General features: G+C 39.3%; 2 protein-coding genes and 2 long non-coding RNA genes across 4 annotated transcripts; 2 read left to right on the top strand and 2 right to left on the bottom strand.

Annotated features, from left to right (window-relative positions):
• Positions 1–1,345: 1,345 nt before the first annotated feature.
• On the top strand, positions 1,346–3,381 carry LOC146470468 (snaclec coagulation factor IX-binding protein subunit A-like). Its single transcript, XM_085122017.1, has 3 exons — positions 1,346–1,500; positions 1,616–1,792; positions 2,774–3,381. Exons 2-3 carry the CDS (start codon positions 1,741–1,743, stop codon positions 3,205–3,207), a joined length of 486 nt encoding a protein of 161 aa, XP_084978143.1. The 5' UTR covers positions 1,346–1,500; positions 1,616–1,740; the 3' UTR covers positions 3,208–3,381.
• A 981-nt stretch (positions 3,382–4,362) lies between these two features.
• Positions 4,363–23,620, bottom strand: LOC146470469 (aldehyde dehydrogenase family 16 member A1-like). The gene is made up of 11 exons (XM_085122532.1): positions 23,317–23,620; positions 21,343–21,633; positions 20,054–20,331; positions 19,417–19,569; positions 18,179–18,475; positions 17,119–17,361; positions 14,951–15,126; positions 13,630–13,797; positions 7,615–7,819; positions 6,362–6,547; positions 4,363–5,350 (listed from the first exon to the last, which is right to left on the bottom strand). The coding sequence occupies exons 1-11, from the start codon at positions 23,561–23,563 to the stop codon at positions 5,051–5,053; spliced, it is 2,544 nt and encodes an 847-aa protein (XP_084978658.1). The 5' UTR covers positions 23,564–23,620; the 3' UTR covers positions 4,363–5,050.
• On the top strand, positions 7,895–9,398 carry LOC146470470 (uncharacterized). Its single transcript, XR_014867109.1, has 2 exons — positions 7,895–8,324; positions 9,234–9,398. It is a non-coding gene; the product is annotated as an uncharacterized LOC146470470 (long non-coding RNA).
• On the bottom strand, positions 9,308–12,853 carry LOC146470471 (uncharacterized). Its single transcript, XR_014867108.1, has 2 exons — positions 12,221–12,853; positions 9,308–11,360 (listed from the first exon to the last, which is right to left on the bottom strand). It is a non-coding gene; the product is annotated as an uncharacterized LOC146470471 (long non-coding RNA).
• Positions 23,621–25,596: the final 1,976 nt, after the last annotated feature.

The following is a 25,596-nucleotide window of genomic DNA, read 5'->3' on the forward strand; positions in this document are numbered from 1 at the left end:
CGGAAGGAATCTTACATAAGATTTTCGGGGACACCTTGGCGGCGATCAATCTTTATTTCATTTGTAAATTAGGACGAAGTTCCGTCATGTCAACAAGTTGGCACGATCTGAATGTCTACACCAATTGACAGCAACAATTAAATTTTGCGTTCATGGTGGATAAATTGTGGTTTATTCAAATACATCACAGAATTTGTTTTGTTTATTCCTTTTAGATTCGGCTGCAACTCTATGTAAACTTCACTCGATTATCGCTTGATAGTTGACCCTGACTATTACTAATTCAAACATTACTATTTTGCCTTTGTCGTTAAAGATCACCTTAACATGCAGTCAAATTTGCATCATAAGTTAAACAAACACTGTATATAGCATCGCAAGCACTGAGCGAACATCTTTATGAAACCCCCTTATCAAGAAAATCCTCTTTACAATCCAATTATGTGTCGTAAGTATAACAAAAGTTAACTCTGGTATGCCGAAAACAAGTTAGGAAAACGGACAAAAAGTTCCGACAACGATAGTAGTTTGGTTCGTGTGTGGTGTGTTTGCAGTCCTCCATCATAGCGCGACTTATCGCTACGAATCAATCCACATATATCCAGTAGGTTCAGCGGTTTGCAGCAACGAATCAAGAAATTCAAGCCATTTCTATGGCAACAGCTACCAAATTATTAAGAAAAATTGTCCTCATGCGACCGTATCCAACGCTAGATTCTGTGATTCTGTTTGACCTGAGGGTTAACCAAACTGTACTGACGTCAGTGTGCGAAATTGTTGACCGGATGTTGGGCAAAGATCAGTGATGGATAAAACTGGATTTTGCTCACTTTCCCCTAAAAAATTATCATTTTTTACAGGGAAAGAGAGAAATTTAGCTTAGGAGTTAACGACGGAACCGCATAGTCATGAATATGAATATTCTTTCATTTCAAATGAAACCAGGAAGAGGAAAAAATTGCAATCACTAGAGATTCGCCCTACTAAATCGCTTCGCTCTCACCAAAAAAACAATTCCTTGAGATTTAACTGGAAACATCTTACGATTACAGCTGGATGAAGCGGGCCGGTAAAAAAGGACGGCCATGGAGCACGATCCAATAATGATCAAGATATCATTTCTCTCAGTCTCGCTTTTCAGAAAACAGGAAACAAGAAGAATGGGCATCATCTTGCGGATGAACATCTGAATTCTTACAGGCTGTATTTAAAGACACAGTAAGATATTCGGTAATGAGAACCAATGTTTATATCTTGTCAGTCTAGCAGACTCGAACGTTGGACCTTTCAATCATCTGTTGTCTTTCAAGTTTCAACTGTCTTACTAGACAAAGCATTAAATTTGAAGTTTAATGTTCATTATGCAAGAATGATTTTCTCTTCTTCATAAAACACAATACAGATTCCTGAAGATCGAACGAGTTTTGAATGAAGGATCATGAGATCTATGGAGAGTTAACGAGAAGCGGCAAAATGAAGTTGGCTCTTCAGCGCCAAACAGTAAGTCGTCGAATTTTAGCTCACAAAACTACGCTGACTGGTAATTTAGCGACTTTCTTTCCACCGGCGGGGTAATTACTTCCATTCTTTGTTCTTGTTTCAACTCGTTACTCAGTGAGACGAATACAGTCGCGTCATCAGTATTTTCTGACTCATTCGCCTGCCGTGGATCAGTAGCGGTGAGATTCAAGACGGATACAAATTTCACTTGACACCAGCGTCAGCCAGACGAAAACTGAGATGAAACTGTTTTCAGCTCTAGCGCTTTGCATGGCAATTTTATGCGTATCAGGTATGTTGTGGAACGTTTGTTATTTAGCTTGAATGATTTATATTTAGCATTTAACTCGATGATTTCCTAAAGCTAAACTAAAAGAGATAATACTATAGACCGACTCATCCCATATAAGAAAATGAATCAGCACTAAATCGCTACTATAGCTTTTAGCCTGAGATATTTTTTTCTCCCTGATGATAGAGATGTAACGATAATTTTTAATGGGCTAAAAGTTCGTTTCACTATGTAAGTTCTGTTGAAAGGCTAAGGCGTTAAATATGTTCTTTTAAATATGTATATATCAAGGCCATTTCAAAATAATAATTCCATGCCGCGGCTACATTTTCTCTCCACCTTCAGACAACCGATTCTAACGTATTAAAACAGTTGAATTAAGACGGCCTACTAAAAACAATACCCTCCAGGATGGAAAAGAGTTGACAAGTGTTTGCGAAGGCAGTATTGTATTCTTGATTCCTGTTTCAACTCACGCACTGATGAAGAATACAAGTTCTCCTCCGATCAGGGACAGCCTGCCAACACTGAATTCAACTTCTTTCGGTTTTATTGCTTTACATCGCCTTGTGATGCGGTTCAGGTTGAAAAAGATCCAACGTCTTTATCAATTTTAACTACGGCGATTTTCATTTAAAACTGACTTAGTCAGTTGCGAGAATTGTACTAAAATGGAGAATCGTATAGTAAGATTTTTGAGCCTATCAGATAAAAGCCAGCCTAAAATAAATAAACCTGAACCGCATAATTAAACGACAACTGAATGAAAAAGCTATCTGCAGAAAAACCTTGAAAACTGTACGCTAAATACTTTTTAACACTTAAATGTGTTTTCACTCGAATATTGATTGTTCGTTCCATCAGAGAACTCCTTTAATATCCCCGGCAATTCAAACTTGAAGCTAGCTAAGGTTGAAAACGAGCGCCATCCTCAATGTTTTCTTCCGTTCTCTTTCAAAACACGTTCCTACCTATTTTCAGATGCTTCTTGCCCCTGCGGCTGGACTCGGTTCAACAGCTACTGTTATCTTGCAAAAAGCATCATCAAGACGTGGGACCAGGCCCAAGCATACTGCAAAGCACGAGGAGGAGAGCTGGTGAAAATTAACAGCGCGGAAGAAAACGAGTTCGTTTTGGCCTTGGCGAGGAAAAAATCCCCCTCACGTAAACAGGTCTGGATCGGTCTCAAGTGGGAATCGAGTACCAAGCAATTCCTCTGGTCTGATTACTCGTTTCCAGTCTACAAGAACTGGAATCCACATGAACCAAACGGAAATGCTGGGGAACCGTGTGGTCACATGTGGACTGGGCACACCACAGTACTGTCTTACCGGGCTTCTGGGTACTGGAATGACCTCAGTTGTGGAGTGCACCCACATTTGCCCTGCGGTCTTGTCTGCAAGAGGCTTGCCTAGACGACATGCCAGCTTGACTGACGATCAAAGCCGAAAATAGCGCCACCAAGTTATTCATAAATAGACTAAACCTGATATTAGCAAAGGAAATTACGAGTCATAGTGTAGAAAAAAAGTGCTTGAGAATAGATTGTAGAAGTAAAATCGGCTTGACAATAAAGCAATGATCGTGAATTCTGTTTCTTGTTTCTAATAAATTTAACCCACTCACATCTTCCTTCTACCTCAAACTTTCAAATTACTTATTCTCAAATCACCTTAAATTTCAACCAGGGAAAAGCTTGACTTAAACGACAGTGTTAAACTCAGTAGAGCTAGATCAACCATTAGGTTAATGCCGATTTCAAGATAAAACCACTGAAACGTAGCAAAGCATTGCTTTCATAATTGTACCAATAAACCCGTAAAAATACTATATTATGGTAGAGGCCCTGCTTCGGTAAAATTGTCCACACCACGAAAACACGTTGTATTTTGGACTTATAACACATTACAACCTTAAAATATCACTTATACACCAAACTGTACGCAGAGTTATTCCGACGTTACAACGATGTTTCCCTCTTGGAAATATCGAAAATTTATCGACATTCAACAAAATCACACGAAAGGTTACGAAAAGAACCACGAGAACCTACTGACCTGGTGATAAAGACGATTCCCATTATGCAAACATAAATTTCTACATCCGTTAAAAAATGCGAATTGTCAGATTGTAAATGGTTTGAACACAGGACGGGTCATGTGTCATGTGTCATGTTAGCCTGCGTGCAAGGCGTAAATCGGCGAGGGGGGGGGGGGGGGGGGGGAGGGGGTGAGCTAGGTGAATGTAGTCCTGAGATGGACTGTTTTAGGTGACATTGACTGACGTTTCGACAAACTGAGCGCAAGTCATCACCCGAGTCATGTAAATTGTGGAACGTCAGTAGATGGTACAACTTGTCAATGTCACCTCAAACAGTCCTTCTCAAGACTACATTCACCCGGATTTTCAGTTGTGCTTTAGTTTATCCGTTCAAAAACAGATTACATAAAAATAGTTGCTAAAGGATCCTAAAGTTAGAGAGATACCCTGGCGTTTTTCCGCGTGAGAAAATGTAGTGGAATAGATTCGCAGTGCATTTAGATGATTTTCTACAAACACAAATAAGTGGGTTCCAGGAATTGCCATATTTATTCAGCACATAGGTTTTACACAGCTGCCATGCTAGCCTATCAAACGTTAACCGCTGGCTTATTCCTGTTTCGCCCAATGTCATTTCGCCCTCGATTCGATAAACAACAGACATCCAGTATCCCGCGTTTACAGATTCATTCACCGACTCAATAGTTAAAATCATCTGACACAGCATACTAAGTAGTTCCACAGGAAAGTACTGCTCGGTAGCTGTCAATAGAATGGCCATACTGGAGGATTTCACACATGTTATCTCAAACCCCTTTGTCAGTACAGCAGAATAATCAGCACCACAGGAAAGTACCGCTCAACAGCAGTCACACTTCGTTATCTGATCCACAAAGCTTAGAACCAGACATTTATCGTCCTGGAGGTTTGACTTTAAATGAGTTCGTGACTTTATAGGGTGGAGCTTAATTCTCGATTGCCAGTTACCATTTTTTTTAGCTACATATCAGTTCACTAAGTTTGCCGCAACTTCACCTCGACTCTCTCAACCATTAGTCAACTCATTCAGCCAAAATTTTACGATTTCAACTTCAAGTCAAAAATTTGTTACCCATTGTTGGAGAAAACCACTTTTCTTTAGCTGGTGGCCATTTCTAAGTATTAATAAAACCCTATTCCGCATCTGTAGGAGTGAAAAGGTAAAGCTGTGTATGTCCCCTAATTAGCAAAGATGTCCCCCATTGGAAGCCACACGTTCTTACACTCGGTTGAATGAAACAAGAATTCCTCCCCTTGCCCCTGGGTGTTGTCAAGCCAGTCTCGGCTCTGGCCATAGTTCACAAAGGTGCGTTTAACGTTCACCGCTGAGGACCACTCCACAAATTTGCTCCCCTCTGCGGAACCAAAGAACCACATGGCCTGTACATCCTGGTGCTCAGACAGGTATTTGGTTAAATGATCTCGATCGCCTGTCACAATGTTCACTACACCACCTGGTAAGTCAGATGTGTCAAAGATCTGGAACACACAAGAAGGATTTCAATTAAAACAAGATAAGAGCGTCCCTGCTGCATTTTTTCCTTCCTTCCTTCCTTCCTTCCTTCCTTCCTTCCTTCCTTCCTTCCTTCCTTCCTTCCTTCCTTCCTTCCTTCCTTCCTTCCTTCCTTCCTTCCTTCCTTCCTTCCTTCCTCCCTCCCTCCGTCCGTCCCTCCCTCCCTCCCTCCCTCCTTCCTCCCTCCCTCTTTCCCTCGCTCGCTCGCTTCCTTCCTTCCGATTGCACGTCTGTCTGTCTGTCTGGTTTGCTTCCACTTTGTGTAGTCAAGCACTATGTGTGCTAACATCGCTTGCGTTTCCATTTGTGTTACTAGTAAACAATGCTTGCGTTCGCCTTAACACTTGCGTTGGGTGTGAAAGTCGCTTCCGCTTGCATTTGCGTTATTACGTGTGAACATCGCTTGCGTTCCCATTTGCAATATTACACGTGAAAATCGGTTGCGTTTACATTTGTGTTACAGATGCATGAACATTGTTTGCGATTCCATGCGCGTTACCTGCGAACATCGGTTCAGTACGTGTGAGCATCGCGCTTGCATCTGCTCGTTTACCCAACAATATTGATCAATTAAGCCAAGCTATAATATACGTAGGCCGTAAAAAACTCTTCATGATTATCACACATTTATTCAATCACTTTTTTTAGTTTTGATCCATCAATTATTAGGCAGCATAATTTTCATTGAACGTTTGTACGCCAAATTATCGATAAATGTAGCCTATCGTGTGGCTTTTCTGTTAAATAAATGTGGTTTCTGGGTGCTGTTTAACCACCAAGAAAAACTCTGTCTATCTCACAGTGGCAACAGCCAGCTTATCTGATAACACAAAGGCCGAACAAAAACACGAAAACAGGCACAGAAAAATATACACTCCATTGAAAAACGTTGTCAAGTAAAAAAGCTGAACTCTGCATCTTAAAAATTACTGACAGAAAGCCGAATTACGCCACATAAGAATGATAAAAATCATTACCTGATACATGTCTACAGCAACCATGGGATGCTTCTGGCTTGGTATAATAACCACCGTGTTTCCTCGGATGACGGCAGGGGCCAATAGAGACACAAACGCCAGTAAGGGACACGTGTCAGGACACGCGATACCGATCACTCCAACTGGCTCATGGATCTTCACCGTGGCACCGTAGAATGGCGTTTCCTTCGGGGAGGAGACGAGGTGACAAAAACAGATGAAATATCAGTTAGCTTGGAGCATGAACTTCGGCATGAACTTGAACTACTTCCCACAACATTGAAAAGCTGTTACGTTACAATAAATTATACGACTCGGAAAACAGCACACTTTGATTTAACAATGAATTGTCAATTTTCGTTTCGGGCCAGCGAGACAAGTCTGAAACAGCACTATCAAGCCCGTGGGGACTATTACGTGTATCCCCATAGATTGATTAATGTTAACGTGATAAGGTACATGTAAAAAGGAAGAAAATCATAAACTAATGAACATTTCTTAAAATGAAACTTCTAAACTTCACGTACACTGAACGTTCAGAGTTGAAGCGTTTCTCGGCACCTTAACTCAGGGAGGACCACTTGATTCAGTGCATGTTGGCAACCACCAAGGCTTGAAAAGATAGTTCTTGATGCTCGTTTGAAATTCGTTTTCAATCAAACCATAACCTTTTCCATGCCTCAAGAACACTCAATACCCGGAACAATCTTTCCGCCAACATTATTGACCAAGAAACTGTTGGATCCTTCACGCGGTCGGCACCGCCCAACGTGGCCGAAGCGCGGAAAGTTTTAATTTTTTTATTTTAACATCACCTACACCTGGCACGTTCATCCATTGGTTTTATAAATACTAGCACTTACACATCCGCAGTGATTTGCCCATTTCCTATGCAAATATATTAGCATTACTCAACACATTGTAACACGGCCCAAATATGGTCATTGTGCACTGAATATTCGTCGTCCGTAGTCAACAGTTATCCTGCGATACACGTAATTCCGAGTGTCGGGAAGAAAAATGGCAAACTAAAGATCGTCTCCAGCTTTCTACAATAAACCTGTGCTTTGTTATCAATGTGTTGAATAATAAAATAATTATTCTGCTCAATGTTGCGGAAAATCCCCTGATTTTTAACCAACTCGGCCAAATGCCTCGTCGGCTAAGTATCAGGCGATTTTCCGCGCGATTTCGCAGGATAATTGTTAATCACAATTTAGATTCCAATTGTCCTAATTGTTATTCAAACTTACCTGCACAGTACCTCCATATTTATCAGCATAAGCACCCCAATAAAACAAACGCTGAATTGTTGCGTCCACCTCCTTCTTTGCCTCCTCTAGAGAACAGCCTGTCATGTCGCACAGCCTCTGACTAAACTCGTTGTGTCGCAGCTCTAAGTTCTCCGCCATGTAGTACACAATCTGTGCTCTGTTGTGGGCGGCCCTTTTTCCCCAGCTAGAGAAACGGGTGATGAAACAGTTTTAAATTGTCTACAAGTAGTATACGTACAAGCCCATAGCGGTGCTCACCAGGGGCCCGTTTCTCGAAAGTCCCGGTAACTTATCGGGCCCGGTAAGTTGCCCGTTAAGCCCCCGATAAGTTTACGGGTGTTTCTCGAAACTCCCGTTATTTACGATCCCGGTAAGTTGCCCGGTAAGTTGCCCGGTAATTTACGGGAGGTCATGACCTCCCGTAAAGTGCCCGTAAAGTTTACGGGAAGCAATATTTTGTTGCAAGAAAACAAGATGGCCGCCGGAGGCGGTCATTTTTGTCCCGGTTTGTCGGTCGCGTACTTACCAAGAGCGATTGATTTTAGACAAAATAGAAGAAAGAGAAATAATAGAAAGATACTGGTTATCCAGGGAAGTAATAAATTCGCTTGTTGACGAGTTTACTGGAGGAAACCTTTCGAGAGATATCGTACAGTACGAGAAGCTGTCCGCTGTCCGCGAAAACACAGGTAAATATTTTGCAATTTTAGAACTAGAACAAACTCCTAATCCAGTTGGTTTCAGTCGGTAAAAACCAGAGCTACAGTAATTTGCTCAGTGTGTTTCGAATTTCGGTTATCCCGGGAGGACTTGCAATTTTGCCCCGTAAAGCATATACTTGCCCGTGCGTGGCCCTTAGATGGTTTTTGTTTGAGATCTAAGCTGGCTTTTTTTACGTAGAAATTGCTTCCGATCGTCCGAAAAAGTACAGTATGAGAATTACCGAATTAGCTGCATTTACTACGAAAATGGGGGGGAAATAACTAACGTGTTTGAAATGGAAAGATGAATATAACAAAATGGAAATCCGGCTGAATTGAAACTAAACCCACTCAGTACTCAAGTCATTGATGGTTGTAAATAAACACTTCATAAATTTGGGGGAAAAAACGAAAGTGATGGAGGTGTCATTTTCAACTACAAATACAGGAATTTGTGTTACTGACCTAGTGTAACATAGGAGTTCACAGGACAAACAAACAAACAAAAAAATAAAATAACTGGGGGCAAGGGTAGGGTAGGGTAGGGGGAGGGGGAGTAAATAAAAAACGTATGAAAATATTCTTTGGGCCATGGAAAGCAGACGTACAACTGAACTGCCCAAATAATGTATTGAATGAATGAATGAGCAGCCACAACTGCAACTGAACAGGCAGACATAGGCATGCCAAACCAAGCAAGTGCCAGCATGGTACAGACAAGAACAGCTGCACGAGAGATTTTCGGGCATGAGGCCCACTCTTAGACATAACCAAAAAGGACAGCTGGACATGCACTTAAATAATTTTGTGAACAATAACTTGAATAATGTTTTTAAATTGTTATTGAATAATTATTTTTCAAGATAATTTTTATTGAAAATTCTTTTTCATCCACAGGGGTTCAACTGACAGAAGAGGGCTAACTGAGAACATCAGGAGCAGGGGAACAACTGATGGAAGAAGACTGAGTGTGAACAACTTAATTGAATTTTAATGAAAATTTTAATTAAGAAAAATGTACATACATGAGTAATTGGGAGAATTAAATGAGCTTGAAAACTGCACTGGCAGTAAATCCTTTACATGTGATAATTAAACTCAATTTTACTAAATGTTTACATAAGGTTAGACATACTTAAAAATATGGGAACTGCTAATTCTTTTAAAGTATTTCAATACTTTCTTTTCCTTGTAATATAGGACTTCATGAAAGTGAAACTGACTATTTTTGTTAGTGAAACAACATGAGAATGTAAAAAGTTAAGTAGCCACCTTGAAATGACCAGGCATACAACATTTTTGGCATACGTACAGTCTGGTTCTTGTGTCAGAAAATTATATGGTTCCATGCTCACTTTGTAATTTGAGGGCTCAAATCTGCCAAACAATTAGCTTCTGACTTAAGCCATTAACCAAAACATAATTTAAGTCCCACTATTCTTCCCACCCCAAGGGAGGGCACTCAGTTATATTTGTTGCTGATGTATGAAAGCTTTTGTGGGTTTGAAGTTAAGGATTTTCAGTTGGACTTTTGGGTGGCTTAGGTTTAATTTTTTTGGCAGATTTATTTGGTTAGAAAACATTTCGGTGGGGAATTTTTAGGTGTTGATAAATATGAAGCAATTTTTTATCAATTTTAAATAGAAGAAAGACCTTTACAGTTATTTGTGCAACTTTCTTCTATTTAATCTTTCATCTGCAGTTCAAAAATATGTTTCATACATTCACAGGGATGTATCTTTTTTATTTACCAGTTCAAATGACAAGCAGAAAAAAAGAAATTACAAAAAAATCTGATAGCCTGCATGAATAATTATTAAGATGACTTGTGAGAAGTTTGATGTAAAAGATATCCAGCAAGAATATTACCTGTTAACCTGGCTATCAGATTCCAGTGGGATAGTATACATTAGTATTGTTGAAATTAAAGTTATATTTTGGAGTTATATGGCCCCAATATTCAACACTGTTCAAAGTCACAGGTCTAATGAACATGCGCTTTAATTACCTGTTCTAATGCAGATATAGACGTCCCCCCCCCCCCCCCCCCCCCACCGTTCCCCAAGTTTTCAGTGTTGAGGCTTTCTGGGTTGAATGTCACTGCGCATTTCATTCAACATAGAGATTCGAGAAACAGGCAATACAATGGTGAGTTTCTAAAATGTACCCATTAATGGACAGTGTATCAATAATATTACTCTTTTCAATAATTTTTTTTTCTGTAGAGCTGGTCCTTAGAGGTACGCCAAGAGTTCTCCTCCTCCTCTCTTTTGTTCTTTGAAATGATTCATTTCTAATTCCACCTTTTGCATCTTCATTTTATAGTATGCAGTCACTGTTTCAAAGTACAAAAGGAAAAATAATTGTTTTGCCTAGAATTCAATAAATTATACTTTCTAATCTCCACATGTTCAGCACATGTTCGGAGCTATTAAAAAGATGCATGCGGTCGGCTGCTAAGAACCTTATCAATGATAACGATGATGATGATGATATATCCTGACCAATATCTTAATAGCTATGTATAAGTAGCATTTTCGGAAAGGTTCCAAAATGCTTTAGGGTTCCTTAGTTCTGCCAACTCAATGTCATTGACTCACTAAATGTTTTTCGGCCTATATTGATTCCTGAAAAACTTGCAGCTAAAATTTATTGTTACTATTTTTATTTAGCATCTACCCCTTAAGGGTATAAACTAATTACTTAAAATATATTGGAGACACTCAGTGGATAGGCTACATTGTATAACTTAATTCTGGAACATAAAATTGAGATCTGCAACCTATTATATAATTAGTCACTTGAATACAGCATTAGCTTTTGTTCATTTTTTATTAATAGACACTAATAATTAAAAATGAATATTCACACAGAATGTACTGGTGATTAGATTATTTTGAAAATATCAATTATTGTATGGTTCGAATATATTACTACCAGCTGAGCCTGAGCAAGTGTCTAAATTGGTGGCCTTTTCCTTGTTTGCCCCAGTTGGTGTTGTGCCTGTCCATTTTTTTTTTTATCCTAAAAGGTTAAATCATCAATAAATTATTAGTACTATTAGAAGTGTTGTTGTCCTAAACATCATTTCAGTGATCATCACCAAAGGTCATGACTGTAATCCAATACAGTAGGTTAATCTTGGCTGACCAGAAGTATGGCAAAATAGTCATAAACTGACCACAATTATGCTCCCACTGATATTAATTGCTATCACTAGCATCCTCCCTTTCCCCTCTCTAAGATAATGCATGACTGGTTTTGGAATGAGTTTGATTTTTGAACAAAAAATCACAAATATTTGTATTTTCAAGTGAGCAATTTGGCAGCCAAGTGTTATTCAGGTGCAAATATATTTGTTATTACCAGTAAATTGTAACAGCAGCTGTGCAGTGTTACCAGCTGCCAGACTGACTTCCTGTATCAAGTTATAATAAGATAACAACTTAATCATACTTGTAACATTATTATGATGAAAGTTGAATATTAATACCATTAATCTGAATCCAGACATGACAGCCACTCGTAGGTTTCACAGTAGGGTTCAGGCACAGGAACAGAGACTACTTTTTTTAGCGATTGAGCAACTGAGCATGTATTAGTCATATAAAGACTATAGCAATCCAATAAAATTCCGCTACGTAGAGTAAAATCACTAAGTGTTGCTTCATACCTAGTATCTGTTATCTAGAAATTGGAATTGGCTCACCATTATCATTCAGACATGGTTTATTTCTAAGAGTGTAATTAGAATTAGTCATTTCCGGTTTGATGTATGTGTAGGATTTCAATAAACTGACTAACCAAGAACCAAAAATACAATATTTGATTTATAAACAATAAAAGGGATAGCTATGGTTATCTGAACGTACAATTAAGCTTACCTTTAACATCACCAAATGTTTGTTGCACAACCACGAACTGACCATCAAAGAGAAAAGCAGATCGGAATCCAGCAGATCAATACACCTTCCTTCCTCCCACACTGGCGCGTTCTAAAATAATGTAAACATGGCATCTCCAATTCGCATATCCATGTGAAGTATCATCATACAAAAAATACTTCACAGACGATAGATACATGTACGATGGCGAAAAGCGAAACTGTCGAATCGAGCTACCAAAGGCAACTGATCATATCTTGCAAATTACATGATAATGCAAAATAATGATCTCTCTTGGTTGCTCTCCTTTGACAAAACGACTAACTGAAAGTTAAACTTAGCACGTATTGCATTGTCCTTCAATAATCGATTAATCATGAAGACAGTCCTATCCATAGTATAACCGTGCTTTTCCATCGAGTAGTCCCAAGTCGTTCTCCTTCTCTTTTGAACGAGCGTGTAGCGCGCGCAAGAGCCTGGTAAGATCCCCTATTTTACCGGGCCCGGAAATTACCGGGAAAGTTTACGGGTGCTTCGAGAAACACATTATCGGGCCCGGTAAAGTTTCCCGGTAAGTTGCCCGATAAGTTAACGGGCCCGGAAATTACCGGGACTTTCGAGAAACGGGCCCCAGGGCCGACTTGTTACAACCTCGTTCCCAGGGTCTTTCCTCTTCACGTGAAGAGGAGAGACCCTGGGAACGAGGTTGGACTTGTTACAGTGCAACGAACTCAAGCGGGGCCACCGAAAAAACCGACACTTTGAAATTTAAAGAAATGTTCTCGTTTTTGATTGGCTTACAAGCTACCAAAGTCAGACTCCTTTGTTGTAAACGTGACCTGTGATTGGCTGATCAATGCTGGGTGGCCCCGGTTGAGTTGTTGCACTGTAAAAGCCCGATTAAGCTAATGCTGTATTAACGTGAAATTTCAGTCGAGATTAAGGTGGCCGAACACAGTTTTCTAGTATATAGGTGTTAGTAAACGTTATTTGTAAACCAAGATTTTCTCCAAACAGTGCATGCCGCCCGTTTACCACTGAGCCTTCTGAGTGCTATTTTTCCGCATACAACTTTTAAGCACCGAGTTTCCAGCTCGTATTTGATAGAAAAGTGAAAGGTTCAGATTTTATAAGAAGGATTTCGGCGAGTCTCAGATTTACATGAAGCCGTAGTAGTACAAAAATCTTTCTGAAGAGCCTTCGTTGATTACTAATTAAGCTCGAATCAACGTTGACCCAGGATTAGCATAACAACCTCTTTTACCATGGCCACAACACAATGGAAACAACGTTGGAAACTATGGAATTTGAGAATAAGTCAGGGCACCAACAAGAAAACGTGTTTCCAATTCCTTAAAACTGACAGCATGCGAATTGTGTAGACGCAGGTATTATAAGTCATCACACACCCTGGTGCTGCTTTGTGAGCTGCCTCCACGGCATCCCTGATATCCTTCCTGTTTCCTTCAGCTACTTGCCCTATCACCTCCCCCTTGGGATCCAATACTGGTCGAGAATAGTTTCCATCTGGCCTCTTCTGTGCCCCTCCAATGTACACTTTGTAAGTACGATCAATACTGAAAAAAAAAGAGACAATTGAACAATTTCGAAATATTAAAATTCGTACTTGGCTACGAGGCTTAGGGGAATAAAACAACAGATATTATATTGAGGTTCAGAATTTGTTTTGAACATTCAGGTTGCGTTCGATTAACCGTATTCCGGAATAAGAATAGGCGGAATAGTTGCTAGATTTCTCTTCTGAAGTAAATTTGGGAAAAAATTTCGGAAAAACATTCGCTGATAAAACGATAATGTAAGAGCGATTTTGTTCTCCAGTAACTCCAAAAACCTCTTATGAGCGATTTCTTGTAATAATTGTATGTATTCCTATTCCGGATTAGGGCCAATCGATGATACACCCTTATTCCCTTAAGCCTTTGTAATCAAGCTAGAATTTTAATATATCGAAATTGGTCTACACAGTTGTAAGAAAGGCTTGCAAGAAACGCTTGTTCTGCAAGCTACTCGGGGATTTGTCGTAATTTCAAGAACCCCAAAACATCAATTTATGAACTGAATGTTCCCGTTTTGTCACCAATTTCTCCTCTGGCAGTGTACTAAAACGATTTGTTCTACTTCCAAGAGTTCAGTCGATTTCTTTCTCTTGTTGTTGTTGTAATTGCTTTATTTTGTAGCTACGTGATGATGGTGTTTAAGCGCCATTTTCACCCCCAAAATTCAAAACCTGCATAACAATCCCCCTTTAGACTGTACCCGGCAAAAAGGCTTCCAAAAGGAACGACTTTGTTTGATGTTTCTTGTCGGAAGGGGGGAGGGGGGTGTACGTTTTTCCCCTGTCTCACCACAGAGTGGTAACCACAAGACAAATCTTTCTCTCTGACCTTGGCGAAAAACAAAAGACATTGGACATGTACTTGTCAAATGTTGAATTATGGTCATGACCAACGACTCTTACCTCATAGTCAAGTCAGGTGAAGCCAAGTTTATTGTGTAGATACGCTTAGCTTTAGTGAGACAGCTAAACATGTACTATACCTTAGTCTGTGTAGCAAACGTTTCCGTGGCGTTTTGTACATTTTTCGCTTTTTGACCGCGTGAAAATTCGGACGAGAGCAAAAACGTCCACCGCCCATTTCCGCGCGTTCAAACAGCGGGAAAAGCACAAATAAAACCCCTCGAAACGCTTGCAGCGCAGGCTAACTATACCTTGGAGGCTTGATTCCCTCCATTTTGCCTGAAGCTGAATCTGGAATTTTGACAGGATTGGAGTTTGGATTCATCACTCTGGCAGGAACAGAAGATCCAAATGACTTCACATCATATTCCTCCACTGATGGTTTGGCCCTGGTTTGCCATGATGGACAGACATATTCATACAAACCCTGTTGAATATAAGACAGTCATCCAGCTGTAGTCAATCTTGGCTTGTAAATGCCAGGAGAGTTTACCAAGCGTAAAATTCCTTTTGTTTTCTCTTCCACCCGTTATTCACACTTTGTCATTCCATTCTACCTTATTCGACTACTTTCATTCCGCTTTGTGTTTCGCACGTATCATTAGCACTTCCTTTTATATATTCTTAGTAGCTTCTTTTGCATACTTTTATTAATTTAATTTCGTGGTTTAAAAGCTTGATTTACGGTTTGGTCCTGGTTAATCGCGCCATGGCAGTCGCTAGGCCGTTTTCTAAAGTCGGTTTGCCAAAGTTTAGCAGTTTCGCATTTGCAGGTTTTTTTTATGTAAGCAAATAAAACTGTTCTTAGTTACTCATCTTTTTGTTGTTTTACTTGACCTAATTTTAATTTACTATTCTTTTATTTGTTCTAGTTTAAACCTTCTTTTTCATCATCTTTATTTGCTCGCTACTACCAATTAAATGTTTCAACATTGCGTCTCTATTATGGTCTAAATGGAGCGTTTTGGCAGTTACGCAATCTTTCCAAAAAAGGCATTCTGTTGATGGGGCATTTTAGGTTTATCCTTTATACAACAAGAACAGCAACAAGTGCAAAGGGCAGAAACAACTAAATATCCGATAGGCAACATTTGAAATAAACAACACTTCTTCTTTAAGAACTAATTTTAAAAGCCCAGTGGATGCATTCGATTTCAGAGGAGTACATGTATTTAAATTTAAGAGGTAACATATTTTTAAAAGAAATGATTTAGAAATACATGAAACAAGAAATATGAGTGATAGGAACCGACGTTTCGGTGCATCCTGCGCCATTATCAAGGTTACATAATTAATGATAAAAAGCGGTTTGTAAAAAGGCTAAGTTGAAGCGAATTTGCATAACATACCGGCAAGCTAATTACTTAAATACTTTAGCACGAAGAGAATCGGACTGCACATTCAATGTTGGCAGTCAAATTTGTTCAAGCATTTCTTGATTACATTGAAGCGTGCTAAGAAATTGTTCGGAACAGCAGTGTTATGTTCTTTGTAGTAAGAAATGCATGAACAAATTTGACTGCCTTGTGAATGAAATGCTGTATACAGCTGTTTCGACAAAGGTTGTCCAAAAAAAGCGTAAAAGCGTACGCGACAATGCCGAAAGGTAGTCTGGAAAATACCCAATAAGTTTTAATAAAAGCTCGAAATCCATATTGCTTGCCATCTCAAGCCCTCGCTGTATGGTCGAGGCATTATATAAAAAAAATTAAATTTGTAGAAATAACCAAAAACTGAACATTTGTTACGGGGACTGAGCTGCAATGCAAAGTGTTCAATTTCATGGCTTGCTACTGTTACAAATTAAATTTATTGGGCATTTCTCAGACTACCTTTCGGCATTGTCGTGTACGCTAAAAAGCTTTTTTTGGACAACCTTTGTCGAAACAGCTGTATTCAAGAGCTTAAACCAACATTGAATGTGCAGTCCGATTCTCTTCGTGCTAAAGTATTTAAGTAATTAGCTTGCCGCTATGTTATGCAAATTTGCTTCAAATTAGCCTTTTTACAAACCGCTTTTTATCATTAATTATGTAACCTTGATAATGGCGCAAGATGCACCGAAACGTCGGTTCCTATCACTCATATTTCTTGTAACATATTTTTCAAGTAACAATAGCAACAATCAACATGTATTTTAAACTCCCAGCTTAAAATAACATGAAATCTTCACAGCAGTAGGAAGTAAAATTAACTTGACAAAAGTAGACTGTAGAGTTTTAAATGGCTGCAAGACAAAACTGCATTTGTTTAAATTTGCAGCAATTTTAAAATAAAAACTAGATAAATTTAGAAGCATGGAAGTGGTTGAGTCTTATGATTGGTTGTGGAGCTACTGTGGTGCAGTATTAAGTACAGATCAGACTATTATAAAACAGATTTGTGATCAGAAGATTTGAGGGTCGCTGATTCAAATTACCTCTTTGCCACCATCTCGCCCAAATCCGCTCTCACGGTAACCCCCAAAGCCAGCTGCTGCATCAAACAGGTTATGTCCATTGACCCAGAGAGAGCCAGCCTTGATGCTCAATGCGACTTCCAAAGCAAGTGATAAGTTTTCCGTCCAGACACTTCCCCCAAGCCCATAATTGGTATTGTTGGCTAAAGCTATTCCTTCTTTGGCTGTTCTGAACGTGAGAACAGTTAACACTGGGCCAAACACCTTTAAATTTGGAGAGAGAAGAAATTAATGAGCATGTAGTTGATGCGTAAGCTACAGTCGAACCTCCCCTTGTGACCAAAATACCAAACTACCAAGTTTCCCCAGTTCAATGACTATAGTTGGGCCCTCTGGTAAGCAACCACTTCACATAAGCGACTGCAGCCACTTTTAGAGATAGCAGTTTGCAATTTTCTTTCCTTTTCAAAGTTCCGTAAGCGACCACTTGTCACATACGTCCTCATATCTATCCCCTGTCTGACGTTGGACAATTTGCCTTTGCCGTAACATTATCACATGGTACATTCTTTGGTATGGCAGCGGACATGAATGTCACAATTGGAGGTACTGGGTATCCTGAAATAGACTTGTCCCATTCGCCATATTAGTTATTTATCATAGGAAAACCATCAACTTGGATACTGAAATTCTTTGACAGTATAATTTTGGAAAGTTTAAAATACGTTTTTGTGGCTATTTTAAATGGGTTTAGATGAGCATTGGCGCATGGGGTCAATCTCAGGGGTCACCTCATGCTACTGAGTTCAAAATTTACACATACATGTATACACATACTGCGGAACCTCGATTTAAGGCCTTTTAAAATGTATGGAACAGAACCTCGATATAACGAACCAATTTCCCTAGTCCTTGGCACTTTATTAAATCGACATTCCACTGTATGTACAATGTGCATGCACCTTGAAATCAGAACAATCTTAAATTCAAATTTTGTGGTCAAGTCATTCTCCCTGTAAAGTTTGATGTATTTTAGCTTATCAAATTATGTTGACAGAGCACATTACAATGTACAGTGTACCTCTTCCATCACGATCTTGGAGACTGGCTGGACATTAGTGATTAGTGTGGGTGGGTAGTATGATCCATCTGTTGGCATGGAGGCACAGTTTTGGTACACTTCAGCTCCCTGCTTCCTGGCCTCTTCAACGAAAGCTGCAATGGCTTTTTTCTGAGAGGGGTCAACTATTGCCCCCATATCAATACCCTTGTCAAGGCAGTGTCCAAGTCGAAGGTGTTTCATGCGTTCCTTGATCTTGTCAATCATAGGCTTAGCACAGGTCTCTTGAACAATCAAGCGTGAACCAGCACTGCAAACCTACAAACATGTCATACAAAATAGTCACATTCCATAAAGCTTTTACTAACTTATGGTCAATTCAGGCCACATGACCTTATTTTCTTTTTCATAAGTGGACGTTTGGATATTTTGACACCTGGAAATGATTAGCGGGTAATGTTACAAAGTGAATAAAAGTATTGATTTTCTTTTAATTTGCATTGGTTAAAGGGAACTGGCTTCACTCTTACAAAAAGTTGATGCTTAATTTTTGGAAATAACGAAACTATTTAATTCCAACACTTGGTTGAGTGAGGGTAACAAAACTAATAGTAATTATTGATATGATTATCATCCATTTCGCTTATAAATTTCCTGTGGACTGCCATTTTGGATTTTATGATGTCAAAAGGATTGTCGCCATTTGTCAGGAAATAGAAGTTCTTTTGTGTGAAATAATTAATAACCCAACCATATGATGCCATAAAATCCAAAATGGTGGCATGCAGAAACTTTCAAAGCAGAACTAGGTGATTCATGATATAAGCCTGTTTTCTTCCTTAATGAAATAATTTTATTTCCATTTTTCCAATGAACCTTAACATAAGAGTCTATTTTTAAACCAAAATATCAATAATCTATTAAACATCAATTGAATGGGGCAAACAAAAATTTTTACATACATGTATCGTTTCCATTCTCATCTCTCCTATTCATTCCTATTCACTAATAAAAAATTCGTATTGAACATCTTGGTTGGTTTAGTCTACTTAAAAAAATGAGCTTTTGGGATAATTAAATATAACTTAAAGTTCTCCATGTGGTCTAACTACACATCAACCTTTTCATCAGCATCTGCCATTCAACACTGGAAGCAAAGGAAGCAAGGCGGTCTGTTCTTCCCTTTAATCAAGCTTGCTGAAATTCAGATTTACAGTACATGTATGTATCAGCAGAAACTGCAGTTTGAAATATCTCACCTGTCCCTGATTAAACCAAATAGCATCCACAATGCCCTCCACTGCGCTGTCCAGATCAGCTGAGTCAAACACAACCACAGGTGATTTGCCGCCAAGCTCTAGCGAGAGCTTCTTGCCACTTCCCGCTGTTAATCTACGAAGCACTTTGCCTACCTAATTTTTACGGTGTCAAGACAAAAACATCTTCAATAACAAAATCAAACTACTGTATAATTCAATCAATCAGTAAGCTATTAACAAAGAGTAGAAAAGATATTTGACTACCAAGATCACTCCACAATGATGTTACATGTAAAATCAAAAGTGGAGGATGGCCAGATGACGGTAACTTTTGGTAAACTTTTTTGAAGAATTTTATTATCAAAATCCCCTCTCTGGAATAAAAATTGGGTGATATCAGGTTGAATCCTCAGCTAACTCCTCTTTCTAGTACATACAGTATTGGGTCCACACTGCTTATAATTTGTATTAAATATCCAACATCCAGCTGACTTCCTACATTGCACCCCCTCCACATAACCCAGACTGTATTTTGATACAATGCAAGTGTATTAACCAAGTAAATAGCTACACCTGTACTGGTGGTGTATTCATTTGAAAACAGAAGAGCATACATGTACATTGAAAACTAAAATACCTCCGTAGAGCCAGTGAAAGCAACCTTATCAACATCAGGATGTGTGGCAAGGGAACTGCCAAATGCACCGTTACCAGTGACAACATTAAACACCCCAGGTGGAAGTCCTGCCTCAGCACAAATCTCCGCAAACAGAAGTGCAGTCAACCGAGTGTAAGTGGCAGGTTTAAGGACCACTGTGTTACCCATGGCAAGAGCAGGGCAGACTTTCCAGCAGAGTAACATCAAGGGGAAATTCCATGGAACAATGGCACCAACCACACCTACAGGCTTCCAATCTATACATCAGGATAAGAACAAAAGGAATTTCAAGAATACAGGGTACTGTATAACGAAACTATTTTTCTTTTAACCAATTATACTGTTGTTTATTAAGATACTAGTGACAGAGGTAACTTTGTAGCCTTATACACCAACTGCAGATGTCATGAGGACAATGATAATGACGACAGGGCTGTCAATAAAGGCCTGAGTGCCCAGGGATTTTATTCCTGGCTATTTTGAGTAGGAACCCCCAGCTACGTACTCTATCAGATGATGACAATGACGATGATGTACTTAATTAAGGAGAAGCATGACAGTAACTTAACAAAAATTATTAACATTTTGTGGTTCCTCCTGAAGATTAAAATAACAGTCACATCTGGGCTGTTACTATAAGCTTTGAAGAAGCCAAGTCTGTAAATAATATACAGTAGATAAAATAGTAAATTTGTAAACATACACCTTGCCTAATTTTTAAATATGACCTAGTTTGTGATTTTATATTTTTTAATATGACTTTGCACTGTAACTTTTAAACTGGAAGTTTTGTAACATAAGATATGCAGTTTTTTTATCTTATGAATTAAGATAAAAAATTATTATTATTATTATTATTATTATCATTATCATTATCATTATTATTATTATTATTATTATTATTATTATTATTATTATTGTTATTATTATTATTATTATTATTATTATACTGCATAATTCCATAACAAGATCATCAAATGCACTTAATACAGTATGGGGACACTCTCTACACAGAAATTATTTGGAAATGTTGGAGAGGGGAAAACCTGTCCAGTGAGTACCCAGAGAAAAACCTCTCAGAGCAAGGATAAGAACCAACAAATTGAGCCTGGGGCATTTTGGTGGGAGACGAGTGCTCTCACGGCTGTGCCATCCCTGCTGCCCAAAGTAACTGGTCATAAACTAAAAAATCTCCCATATCTACTGCCTTTCAACTGGGTACCTCAAATTCCACAAACAGTTCAGTTCCAAGATTATAATCCCTTTACCTCTCATTTCAGTGTCCATGAGCTGAGCCCAGCCAGCATGATGATACAGGTGTCTCACAACAATCTGCACATCAGCATCCCGAGTCTCTCTGATTGGCTTGCCATTGTCCATACTCTCAAGCACAGCAATCAGCCGAGCATGCTTTTGAACATGACGAGCTATGCTGTACAAATAACGAGCTCGGACATGGCCAGGAAGCTTACTCCACGTCTTGAAGGCCTCTCTTGCAGCACCAACAGCATTGTCGACATCCTCCTGCTCACCTTGCATTGTTGAGGCCAGTTTTTCACCTACATGTAAAGCACAAGAAATGCCTAGATAATTAACAAAACCTTGTGAAATCGTACATCACTTTGAAAGTACAGTAATTAACTCATACCTAGATTAATTAAACAACAGTCAGAGCATACCATTTTGCTAGTCCAAATCTTAATTTACCATGCAACAAAACTGTTAACATTGACGGAAAAAGAACAAGATTCATGAAATCTTTCAATTATTAAGATTGCATTATAATTATTGTGTTGCTTATGTAAACTGGGCCAGAGCAACCACAAACACAGTAATTATTTCTGCCAATATTTCCCAACTCCAGAAACAGTGAGAAGACTGGAATGAGTTCTTAAGGGATTTTGGGATCGTTTGGGTAGAGGGAATTGGACATTGTGCCAATGAATAAGTACATTTTTCAGCATTTTCTTGGGGTTGCATAGCCACCTAAAAGAGTGTTTCCTATGCAACTGACTGCGGAAAAATGCACTTATCTCTTCTGGCTCTGCACGTGCTTTGTAAACTTTGGCACATTTCTTTGTCGTCCTCTACAAATCAACCCCGTGAAATGATCACATTCAAGGTTTTATGGAGAACGTGAACGCATGATGATTAATTTTGCCTTGTCTTTCTGAACCTTAAAACCACCCCTACAATGTTAGTTCCTGGATGAGTTGGCCTCATTACACTATTGTGAATTTCTTCAAAAACGCAAATGTTGGCATCATCCTCATCTCTGCTTTAGGTCCCCACTTTCCCAAGGAGGACATCGCATGACTGTATATTGTTTTAGGACATCACCTTCTCTCTATCCACCTCCACCAAACTTTGTAACAAAAGGTTTTCAACCAATTCGAGATTCCAGAAATAAAACTATTTAAACAAACCAAACACAGACTTTTAAACTAGCGCACATTATTGTTTACTTCATGTGATTGTTAAAATTTAGTCACTAAAATGCATAATGATCATTTTTACAGTACAAGATATTATAACTGTTAAATCTTGCCTGAAGTGCTTACAACTGTAATACTTCTGAGCCTGAAGTACGCAAATAACACTAATTTATGGCTCAAGCCCACATGCTCAGACACTATATATAATTATTGTCCGCCCTTCTTAAGCCTCTGCTGAGATAAGATTCTTATTTTCAATTTTAAACGTGCTATACATACATGTACATAAAAATATCATTTGTGTACCAAAGAGTCTATGATGATTATACTACATATAATCTGATGTTAAAGTGACATTTCTTTCTTGGGAATAACAAAGATCCATCAAACATAAAAAAAAAGTATACAAAAACCTGGCAGACAGCTTTTTGAGCTTCCCACACATGGATAATAAATAATAAATGTACAAGTCACCAAGCAAGGGTGGGGGGGGGGGGGGGGTGCCAATAACATCCCTAAGAACAAAAAACATTAAGTTACAGTTCATTTTATTCTTAGTACAGTGTATTATGTATATCTGCCCTTACTATTACTAGAGTTATTAACATTGGACAATACTAAATTGTAGCCCCAAAACACTTATGGGGGAGAACGGGAGAATCGGAGGGGGGGGGGTCCCCTTGTAAACTGTTCATGTAAGAACATTTTGCATTATTTTGTTGCCTCCCTTATAAATCGAACTGTTCTGAGTTCTGAAATCAGGTGAGATTCGATTACAGCTGACAAACATTAAAACATAAAGCTAACCTGTAGCAGGATTCCTTGTTTCATACACCTTTCTGCCCTCGGGTTTCACCCATTTGCCGTTCACAAAATGCCCGAAGTCCCTTCCATGTTCGTCTAGCCATGAGTTCACGCTGCTTGCAGCCTCGGGAGCTGGACCATATTCTAAACTGTCAAAAATCTGTGCTATGGTCGGATCTTTGTTCAGTTTTGCTGGACCAGAGGGTTTCTCCGCAGTCTTAGTTTGAGTTTCTGTGCGAGTTGAGGACATTTTCGCTGTTGCAAGACGTTTGCGACCACGAGACGAAGAACAGTAGACTGGGAAAGTCGTTAGGAGTCTGGTGCCCAGTCATCAAATCGAGGGTATTTGGAGGAGGGGCGTGGGTGGGAAGAAGGTAAGTTTCCAATTCCGTGAAATAAGGAAAATTTAACGTTGGCCCAGTTGCTCGAAGCATGGTCAGCGCTAACCCGGGTTAAATACCATAACAACCTATAGGTTTTAATACCTCTTAACCAATGGTTAGCGCTAACCATGCTTCGAGCAACTCAGCCCAGGTATTGTGAAAATAAAAATGATTGCCAGCCTCTAATAGCAATTATCGGGAATTTCGAGAAATAGCTCCCTGGTGAGCATCAGAAATGCATATAATATATGTATTTATTATATTATTATACTATAAGAAGCAAGTAGCACAAACAGAGGACTGAAACTCCAGTCCCAAGCCGGCTAAGTATTTAATTTCAGGCGCGGATCCATACCGGTTTCCACCGTTTCACGGAAATCGGTCAGATTTTTCATAATAAAAATAACGTTTTTTTAGTTAAAATAAATTTCCAAGATAATATCTCGAAAATGGTTTGGTCAACTGTTTTCCAATTTCCGGGCCAAGACACACTCTGGCCGTGGGATTTTCCAGCCTACTAGTGCTACTTTACCAGTCACTACATGCGAGTGTGAGAGAAATGTGTCAGCTTTAAGGCGACTGAAAACGTACTTGCGAAGCACCATGTCACAGACGAGATTGACAGGACTTGCCTTGCTATATATCCACCAGAACGTGGAAATTGATTTTCATGAAATAATCCGCTGATTCGCAAGGCTTCATCCGGAGGAGAATGGAACTTGCTAATATCCTGTCTGAATGACTCAGAAACCCAGGAAAGAGTAACTTTGAGATAAATCCAAAATATTTTCCAGGGGAACATGCCTTCGGACCCTTCGGATCCCCCCCCCCCCCCCCCCAGAGGCTTGAGCCTTCGGCGCTCGTTGTTTCGGAAATTGGTCACTGTTTATCTTAGATCTGCGCCTAAATTTACTTCCCGAAAAAGGTATGCAACGTAGACCTCTGGGGTAGGGGAGTTTTAAATGTCAGCCATCCCCTCCTTCTAACTCGCAGCGAACACGGGGAGAGAGACGTCTGAAAGACCTGAACTGGTCCGCGTGTTATAATGTCGTCCCATGACGTCACAGTTGAACTTTCCCCCGCGCCACCTGTGAGTTACGGAGAGGAGACGGCTGACATTTCAGACTAGGCTGAGGGGTAAAAAGGTCGCTGAATTGATGAAGGCAAGAGAGAATTTATCTGGTAGTGACTCTGTTGAAGAGGTGTGGGCAGCTAAGTGGGGGACGGTACCTCTGTGATTCACGCCTTTCATAATTTTCGGCCAGTAGAAGAATGTGCTAATTGACCTGGCCTTCTAGTATAAACGAGGCTGGAGTTGCCTTTCAGTTTTGATACAAAATAAGCCTCTGTGCTTTTCGTATGGAAACCAGCCTCGCTACCACTCAAAGGCCAGGCTAATAAGCAGACGACTGTAGAATGGGCTAATCTGATAGTAAAATTCAGCTATCAAATCGTTTAAAAAGTGAATTTATGTTCGCACGCCAGATCAGATTAACTGAAATAATACATCGATCACTGTTCTTTTCACTCTTTGGGAGAAAATATAAGCACCAAGAAAGCAAGTTATATATAGTCGTACGCGTTACTTAGATTGCCAAGCAAACATTTTCAAGTAGCTTTGAACAGAGAGGCAACGCCTCAAAAAAAGGGCATGTTTATAGGAACTAGTCTAAGTAGTCGAAGATTTATGAAACGCTACGTTCAAATCGATGGAAGAAACTACTTTCATAGAAGGATAGAAGTGTCAAGATATATCATTGTTTATAAAGCATGTGCCTTCGCGCGTTCAACACTAAGGTCTGAAAACAGTTTGCACGAAAATGGTGACGCGACGTGCAAAGGGAAATTTTCATTGACCAATCAGATTGGACAACAAGATCGATTTTACCAGATGTTTCCT

Source organism: Pavona decussata, unplaced genomic scaffold (genome assembly GCF_977016875.1).
Source record: "Pavona decussata unplaced genomic scaffold, jaPavDecu1.1 SCAFFOLD_114, whole genome shotgun sequence".
NCBI lineage: Eukaryota > Metazoa > Cnidaria > Anthozoa > Scleractinia > Agariciidae > Pavona > Pavona decussata.